The sequence below is a fragment of the Astyanax mexicanus genome, chromosome 17, assembly GCF_023375975.1.
Source record: "Astyanax mexicanus isolate ESR-SI-001 chromosome 17, AstMex3_surface, whole genome shotgun sequence".
Lineage (NCBI taxonomy): Eukaryota > Metazoa > Chordata > Actinopteri > Characiformes > Acestrorhamphidae > Astyanax > Astyanax mexicanus.
This window is the reverse complement of record NC_064424.1, coordinates 5,259,411-5,268,843: the sequence shown is the minus strand read 5'-3', so window position 1 is coordinate 5,268,843 and position 9,433 is coordinate 5,259,411. Positions and strand designations below refer to the sequence as shown.

Here is a 9,433-nt window from a genome sequence, read left to right as displayed (position 1 = left end):
GGATGCTGTAATACTGAGGTGTTTAAAAACTCCAGCAGCACTGCCGTATCTGATCCACTCACTGTACCATCAGCACAACACACACTAAGACCTCATACACCACCACCATGCCAATCAGTGCTAATCACTGCAGTGCTGAGAATAACAACCCACCACCTAAGTAATAATAGTAGCTGCTCTGTGGTGGTTTTCTATCCTGTGGGGTTCTGAGTATTGAAGAACAGGATGAAAAGAGGAGAATAATAAAGTATACAGAGTAACATATACATAACTACAGTCTGTATATTATTATACAACTACAAATTGCTCCTAAACATTGATAATGGGTATATTTAACAAGGAGATGGTTATAATGTTATGTTTGATCAGTTTACATGCACTATGGAAATGAATGAGCATAAGGAATCATTTTCACCACTGGTGCAATTTGTTTAGGCAGTTCTGAATACAGTATTTATACTCTGAGAAATGTTAGAAAACAACCGCACAGAGACCCTTGGGAGAAAGTGGTCTCGGTCTCGTCCCAAACGAACCATCTGGATATACTATATACAGCTCTGGAAAAAAAAAAGAGACCACTTAAAAACGATGAGTTTCTTTGTTTTTTTTTTTTCAAGTTGAAAACCTCTGGAATATAATAAAGAGGAAGATGGATGAAGGCATAAAGTTATCCAAAAGCAGTGTGTAAGACCGGTGGAGAACATGCTAAGATGCATGAAAAATGTGATTAAAACCAGGATTATTCCACCAAATATTGATTTTTGAAATTTTAAAACTTGTTTCTTTGTATTATTTAAGGTCTATTTCAGCCATTTGTCATTTTTTGCAAATAAATGCTCTAAATGAGAATATTTTTATTTGGAATTTGGGAGAAATGTTGTCCATAGTTTACAGAATAAAACAACAATGTTCATTTTACTCAAACATAAACCTATAAATAGCTAAATCAGAGAAACTGATTCAGAAACTGAAGTGGTTTCTTAATGTTTTCCAGAGCTGTATATGTATAATAACGGGATATATTGCCCAGATATGAGCAAATGCCAACTCTGCCGATGCTCCATGTCAAGAAAACAGGACCTCTTTCTGTATTTACCTTTTTGCATCAATAAGCAGAGAGGACTTTCTCACGTTTCTCGCGGTGCATTCTGGGAAATTGGAAAAATGCTCCAAGTTTACAAGCTTGTTCACTGATTTAGACCAACTAAACCAACTTTCTGGTACTGATTACAGTTTGATGTTTTTCATGCTTTGAGTGCAACCAATAGACATGGCAGTAAATTAATTAACCTAGAAACCATGCTGGCCATGGCTATAATGAGCATGTTAAATTAAATGTCAAAAAGGTAAAAATGTTTCTGGACTTGCGACTGTACTGCAGCTTATTTGTCTTGTAGAACTGACAAAATTAGACAAAAACCTTAATATTTTCATCATCAGTATTATGCTAAGTATATTTTTTAAACAAACGGAAAGTCGTGAAAGGATATCCTGCCAGACAATCAATAATTCAATGAATAATTCAGGCTTCAATTACAGGCTCACTGCTTATTTCTTTATACACATGAATGAAGTTAGTGACAGAGAGAGAGAAAAAGAGAGAATAAGAGAGAGAGAGAGAGATCTGATACAAACCACTGGAATCTTGTAGTGTTAAAATCAAAGCTGAAGTCTCCACTGAAGGAAGAATTAGAAAACATGCTTAAGTTACTTAAGTTCAGTCTATAACCGGCTGCATTTGCCCTTTTAGTGTAGGGCAACCACGGCTGTGCAGAACTGTATTCTTTCATCTGTTTTCTTTTAAGATGCAATGCTTTGTTTTGTTTTGTGTTTTTTTTTTTTTAGCGATTTTCCTCCTTTGTAGATCTTCTCTTCTTATAGATCTTTTAGTTTTTGTCACACTGTATTGGACAGACAGTGCTTTAAATGTTCATAAAGGTCAGTCAATCGCTATGTTTTGGTTATACTTCCGCGACAGGATATGAAAGAGACTTCTGTCTTGGTTTCAGGCTTTTTTTGTTCAGGCAGAAAGTTTGTTGATCCCGTTTTCTTAACATGCCGTACCGATTCTTTCTTCTTTTCGCATCTTTAACATTCAGCAGCAGCAGCAGCCTCCCATCATTTGTCTATGTATGTAGTTCCACATCCTCACATTACCTCTTATTGCCTCCATCTTCCTCAATTCTTTGCAAGGCCAGAAATTGAATGAACAGAGGGTTTTTTGGGGGAGTGGAAGAGGTGGAGAACATCAAAGCTGAGGCTGCAGACGTGTGTGTGTATATATATATATATATATATATATATATATATATATATATATATATAGAAGATCAGGATTCTGGTGGAGGATCTACAGTGGTAGACTTTGGCGGCATTGACAAGATGCTTTCAGCCTCTTCGTAGAGCTGTGAGAAATAAGAAAAAGTAAAAAAATCAAGATGAAAAATAATGATTAAAAAAAACACATCATGCAAAACAAGGAATTAAAGAGTAAGCATTACCGGACTGAATTGAACATCCTGGAACAGTTCCTGGATAAAGCGCCGAGAAGCCAGTCTGAACATGCAGTGGGAAAGCAGGTGGGAAACTTCAGAGTACAGGCAGATGTCATCAAACGCATAAGGAAACTTCTCCTTAATCCTAAATGGAATAAAACATCAGATTAAAGGATTAAAAACAAGATTAAAAGTGATCCTGATTTTTGTAAGTCATGATAAAAGTAAAGTAAATGCTTAATGTTTAGTATCTCTTACGTGAGCAGGCCAGTTTCATGCCCTTTAGTTCCTACTGATGAGCTGAGGTTCACAACCAGACGGAGAACCTCTTTCCTCAGCAGGACTCTGCAAGCTGGAGCATCTTCTGGAATGGTTTTAACCCCTGAATGAAAAAAAAAACAAGAATCCATTTTTTTCTTAACTCTGCTAGGACCTGGCGTCCACATGTGTGGACATTGCATTTTGAGTTGTGTAGATAAGACAACAACACTACATTTTGCTCTATAAGAGCCTGGTGTCCTCTTATGAGGCCATTATACTGTCACCTAGAGGTGGCAGAAGAGTTGTAACACATTAAAGTTTCAATTACTGTTCATAAATACTGTAAATGTTTTTTTTTTTTTACTTAGCTACGTATTTGTGTTGAAGCAGCACTTTAAATGTCCCATGTAGCCTTTTCCACCAGAAGTACTCTGATTCTGAAAATAATTCTGTTCAGTTATATTTAAAAATCTTAAAAATAGCAGTGTTAACTATTCACTTAGCCAGGACATTTCTTTAAATCTTAAAAAGTAAGCGAAGAAAGAGCAAATAAACTTGTATATTCCCATTTTTCTACAACAAACAGGTTTTAGGCAGAAGATTCGTTAGCATTACTGATGCTGGAGTTACACCCAGAACACGTTTAACCTCCTAGAACCTGGCGTCCACATGTGTGGACATTGCATTTTGGGTTGTCTTGACCACTACACTAAATCTAAATTTTGCTCTACAAGGGCCTGGTGTCCTCTTATGAGGCCTTTTTTTACTGTCACCTAGTGATGGCAGAAGAGTTGTAACACGTTACAGTTTTGATTTTTGTTCATAAATACAGTAATGTTTATGTTTTTTACTTTGTTACGTCTTCGTGTTGAAGCAGAACGTCATATGAGCAATATTGCTCAAAGGGGCACAATTGTTGTTTTGTTGTTTTGCACAAAAAATGCTGCTGTGTTCACACTAGGGGTGGGCGATATGGCTCTAAAATAATATCACGATATTTCAGGGTATTTTTGCGATAACGATATACTTGGCGATATAGGAAAACTAAAATAATTAATTCATTTCAGGAATATAGTATAATAGTATAACAGTACAATCATAATGTGGAAAAATAAATAATATAGCATAAAATAATATAATGCAGCAAATAATATTGCAGAATATTTAGTGCATGCATATAAACTGCAAACTAAAACAATTATACAATAAATACACCTAAAGCTTCACAGTAAACAATAGACTACTTTTAAGACAGAACAGCCCTATTATCACAATATAGAATTTTTAATATCATGATATTTCTGTGTCACGATATATTGTATACGATGTAATATTGCCCACCCCTAGTTCAGACACAAAATAAATGTTTTACACATCATTTCTAACTGCTAGAAATGTGAAAGAATGAAATAATATTTCTATCGAAATAGAAAACTAAAGTCCTCATATGTGGACATCATTTTTTTCAGAAACTACATCACGTTAAAAGATAAGCAGGTACCAATTAGCCCAAATAGCAAAGAGAAATAATAAAAAAAAAATAGTTCTTAGGACTCTTAAGGACTCTTAAGGTTAAGTGTAATATTTCTATAGATATCTAACTAGACTTAGCCTCAATCCAATTTTACTTTTGTATCCTACCCCTTGTTTTTAAGTGTAACCTTTCCCCTTAGAACAGAGTTACAACAAAGGGAAGGAGTAAAATCCTTCCTCTAAGAATTTGGGCAACCCTTTAAGGGTCTTAATTATTATCAATTAATTATTATTGTCCATTCCTTTACTCCTCTGTGATGGGGAGCTAAAATTAGCTTTTATTTTATTAAATCTTTCCGTTCCACCTTAAATGCTGCAGCTTCTGCCGTCTGTTGCACCATTTAAGGTAGAACAGGAGAGTCAGCTTAGCTAGTTAGCTACTGAGATGAACTACTAGTGATTTTTTGCACTTGTTATAAAGAAAATGACCATAAAATATTGAAACTACACCTTAACACTCCTGTTAAGTTACGGGTCAAATTGACCCGTTTAAAAGATAGAAGATAATAAAAAAATAATTTGAAGTATTTTTTTTTTAAAACGAGTGAATTATCATAATTGAAGCATTAGCTTTTAGAGGTAAGGAACACCATTGCACTAAATATTGATAGAATAATTAGCAATGTAGTTAGTAATAAAATGTTCACACTGCTTTTTATGATTTTTTTTAAATGATTATTATTTTGGATAATTATTAGTTAGATTAGTTAGATGCACTGGGTCAAATTGAACTGGAAACACCATTGCTGTTCCTGACAAAGGAACATAACAGGAGGATTAAACTATAGTAATTTAGTGGATATTATATCCTTTTTAACAAGAAAATACTCAAATTTGTGGATTTCTTTGGCCGCTTGTGCTGCTATCATCTTACCAGTGATTCTCATAGCGCCTCAGTTTGGAGTGTGGCTCTGAAAAATCTCAGTTTGAAGGATCATATAGCTCTAACACTTTCCCTAACCTTCCCCTCCAGCCTAACAAGAGTCAGGACACACTACCCCTAGACATGAACACTCCCAAAACAGTGGTGTAGGGTTAAGTGGTAGGACCCAGGGGTGAAATGGGTTTGAGCTTTAATCCCTGCCTGGAAAAAACCCCATTGTGTTCTACAGTGGCAGATCAGTATGGGCTGACTTAGCACAAAGAGCCACAAAGAAAAGGCATGGAGCAGAATCAGCTTTTAAATCCCATTCTACACACAAAAATGCTATGTTCACACAGCAGGTGAAAAGAGGAGCAAATCCCAAATTTTCAGGCTGTTTACGCAATCTTTTTTACATCACCCATATCTGACATTAATCTGTACAGTCTGATCCTCACTGTAAAAAAAGAGCTTGTTATTCAGTCACAGATACGCTTTTCCACCGTCACAGAAACCTTCTTCTTAAATCTTATTATTATGTTATCTTATGTTATGAAATGTCACAATACAAGAATTTTATTAGAAGTCAATGGTCCAGAATGTCATTATACTAATAATAATGCACTCCAAATATCTTCATATATCCAGGATTTAAGTAAAATAAATGATACTGGATAGATATAATCTGCCTCTAGTAGATATATAATGGGAAATGAGAACAGTGTGAATTTTTCTTTTGATAAAAACTGTAAAAAAAAAAAAAAAAAAAAAAAAAAAAGTAGTACCCTGATGTGATAATTAGGGGTGGGTGATATTTATACGATATTTCAGGGTATAATATCGTAAAATAATGTCGATATTATTGTGTATTAGGGGTGCCACGATTCTCTAAATCCTCGATTTGATTTTATTTCCGATTTTAGGGTCACGATTCGATTCGATTCTCGATTTTCTTTCTTTTTTACAGCAGAGAGACCTTAGCCAGTTTTAGATTAGTCTATGGTCAGTCATTGGTTTGATTCATCAAATTTACAATATCTTACTTCAAAAGGTGGGCTTGGTATAAGTGATGCAAAGTGATACAAGTGATCTGTAGTACACCACATTAGGCACTAATGGTCAAATTTAAATCATTTAATTAAGATATATATGTAATGCCATCTAGTGTTTTTTTTTTTGGTAGCAGCAATGTGCACTATTAAAACAGCAATGTGCAACATAACAAAATAAATAATAAAAATAATACAGGAACAGTCAAGAAAGAATAATAGAACAATTAGAGCCTTAACAAACTGAACTCTATCCTACTATAACAGTTAAACATGAAAAATAAGACTTTAAGACTTTTTTAGTCCCTGAGAATGATTTTTTTTTTCTTTAATAAAGATATATTATTAACTTTATCTGAGAGAAAGATGCTCCTTACGGTACCAAAACTATTAACATATGTGAGGCTAGACAAAACAACTGTTATTCTTTTTTTATATGTATATATTTTTTCTTTAAGAAGATGAGAATGTCCACATTCTCTGGAGAAAGGGCTGCTCTTTGAGCACTCACAATGTCCGTGGCGTCGGCTACAGTGTGCTGCACCATTTGCGTAGTGTGCTGTGTAGCTTAGAGGGAGGGATCGTCGATCATCTTTTTGACTTCGATGCTCGAGACCACGACATAATTTCGATTCATTTCGATAAAATATCGAAATCGTGACACCCCTATTGCATATAATAAGATTTGGCACACCCATAATTGTTGGTAATATTTTGTAGGTGTTTTTTTTAACAATGCTAAATTGATGTCTTACAGCTGAGTTACGGAACCTGCCTGACTCAATTCAGCCTCAAATTACTGAGTATAGTAGGTACTGTATGTGAAACAGAGAGAAAATAACAAACTCTCTTTGCCCTCAGTTCCCTTCCCGTAAAACATGATGCAGCTTGTTCTCTTTGGTCAGTTCTGTTCTACTTGTTTCTACATTGCACAACAGCACGTCTTACATACCACTGTACATGTTCACCACACACAAACCACATTTACATAGAAAAAAGCTTTTAAAAGAGTTTATATTTATATATTTCTACAGTACCAGTGCAAAATCTGGACAGACTTCCTCTCCTTCAATGTGTTTTCTTTCTTTTATGATTTTTTTTACACTAAATTTAATTTTGAAGAATATATCAAAGCTTAACAGAAACTTAGTTTCTTCTAAGTGTCACATTTATCTTTGAGGACAGATCTGCAGACTCTTGTTTTATATTTTAATCTCAGTATCTTCATGAGGGAGAGTCACCTGGAATAGTTTTCTCAGCGTCTTGAAGGAAGGAGTTCCTGGAGGTGCTGAACAATAGCTGCTGCTTTTCTTTTCTTCACGCTGTGAAGCTCCAGCTCATCACAATTAAATCACCTCAAATCACCATCTCAGTTCATCAGGTTTAGATCAGGGGATTTTTTACTGTTTACTACGTAATTCTATATGTGTCCCAATTAAAAAAAAGAAATAAAGAAAAACACTGAATGAGAAGGTGTGTCCAAACTTTTGACTTGTACTCTGTTATTTTTCTCTCGAAAACAAACTAAAACACTCAGCCAAAAACTGCAGTAAGGTTTATGTTGAAATTCCTGGTACTCTGCTACAGACCACATACAGCGCTGGAAAAAATGAAGAGAGCACTTCAGTTTCTGAATCAGTTTCTCTGATTTTGCTATTTATAGGTTTATGTTTGAGTAAAATGAACATTGTTGTTTTATTCTATAAACTACAGACAACATTTCTCCCAAATTCCAAATACAAATATTCTCATTTAGAGCATTTATTTACAGAAAATGAGAAATGGCTGAAAAAAACAAAAAAGATGCATAACTTTCAGACCTCAAATAATGCAGAGAAAACAAGTTCATATTCATAAAGACTTAGAGTTCAGAAATCAATATTTGGTGGAATAACCCTGGTTTTTAATCACAGTTTTCATGCATCTTGGCATCATGTTCTCCTCCACCAGTCTTACACACTGCTTTTGGATAACTTTATGCTGCTTTACTCCTGGTGCAAAAATTCAAGCAGTTCAGTTTGGTGGTTTGATGGCTTGTGATCATCCATCTTCCCCTTGATTATATTCCAGAGCTTTTCAATTTGGTAAAATCAAAGAAACTCATCATTTTTAGAGGTCTCTTATTTTTTCCAGAGCTGAATCTGAAACATCTCCAGACACTGTTCTTACCTAGAACCAGCTCCGTGCTGCGAGTGCTCCCAACAGAACCCTGCGACACAGCATCACTACAGCCAGACACCCCGGAAAACTTGGACTGGGGCATCACCTCCAGATGGTTGTGCATGGGCTGACTGCACCACTCTGAGTACGGAGCATCGGCAAAGTCTGGAAATGTGAAGAGGACAAAAACAGAATCAGAAATACTAATACTAAAATAATAGAGTTATTATTATAGAGTTACTGAAAACTAGAGGCCGACCGATCGATCGGCCAGCCGATTTAATCGGCCGATTTTTGTTATTTTTTTATCAATCGGCATCGGCCGATTTTCTTATTTGGCCGCGCCGATTTTAATCCGGCACATCTGCGGGCAGCTACTTGGAACGCAGCGCAAGGTTTCAAGAGTGAGCAAGACTTGGGTAAGGCATCCATTTTTACAATCCAGTGTCCCAAAGTCTATATTTTCTCTCATGATTAGTAATCTGTGATGTTGCTTCATTTACTGAAAAAGAATAGAATTTCAACTGCATCGGTGTTGTAGCATTTCTCTCCAAACGAAAATATGCTTAGCGTTGATGGCAGGAGTGCATTTGGAATGCGCCCTGACTATGCAAGGCAAGCCCTATCTATAAGCTCTAGTATAAAATAACTGACGTCTCTTCTTCAGAAACGAAAATCTAAGTAAATAAAATCAAATTAACACTTGATATTTTCAGTATTTAAATTATTTTTAGACTAAATGAAAAAGGGCAGGACTAAAACTGTTTAAGGATATTCGCAGCATCAGCTGCGCTGAAATAATAATTACTGGTTAGTCAGGATTATTAGAGGACTGTACTTCTCCTTATATATAAATAAGCTTTATTGTAAACGAATTAATAAAACAAATAGTTTCTAAAATAATGGAGTTAAAATAAAACATCTCTTTTTCCTTCACTACAAACAGACATTAAATCATGCCGCCTCCTGCTGTTCTGCTGTAAAACTCACCCGTTTAAAGCGGTTTGCGCTGTTAGATATTAAATGAAACGATGAGCAGAATTTTCTGTTTTGTCGGGTTCTACTTTAGAACC

General features: G+C 35.3%; 1 protein-coding gene across 1 annotated transcript in view; it reads right to left on the bottom strand.

The window, feature by feature from the left end:
• Nucleotides 1-1,793: 1,793 nt before the first annotated feature.
• rictorb (RPTOR independent companion of MTOR, complex 2b) overlaps nt 1,794-9,433 on the bottom strand; it is a 55,315-nt gene continuing 47,675 nt past the window's right edge. Inside the window, exons 35-38 of the mRNA XM_022675946.2 lie at nt 8,370-8,525; nt 2,754-2,877; nt 2,502-2,640; nt 1,794-2,405 (exon numbers count right to left, since the gene is read on the bottom strand). Of these exons, the coding sequence (XP_022531667.2) occupies nt 2,331-2,405; nt 2,502-2,640; nt 2,754-2,877; nt 8,370-8,525 (494 nt within the window). The 3' untranslated portion in view covers nt 1,794-2,330. The remainder of the gene's footprint in view (nt 2,406-2,501; nt 2,641-2,753; nt 2,878-8,369; nt 8,526-9,433) is intronic.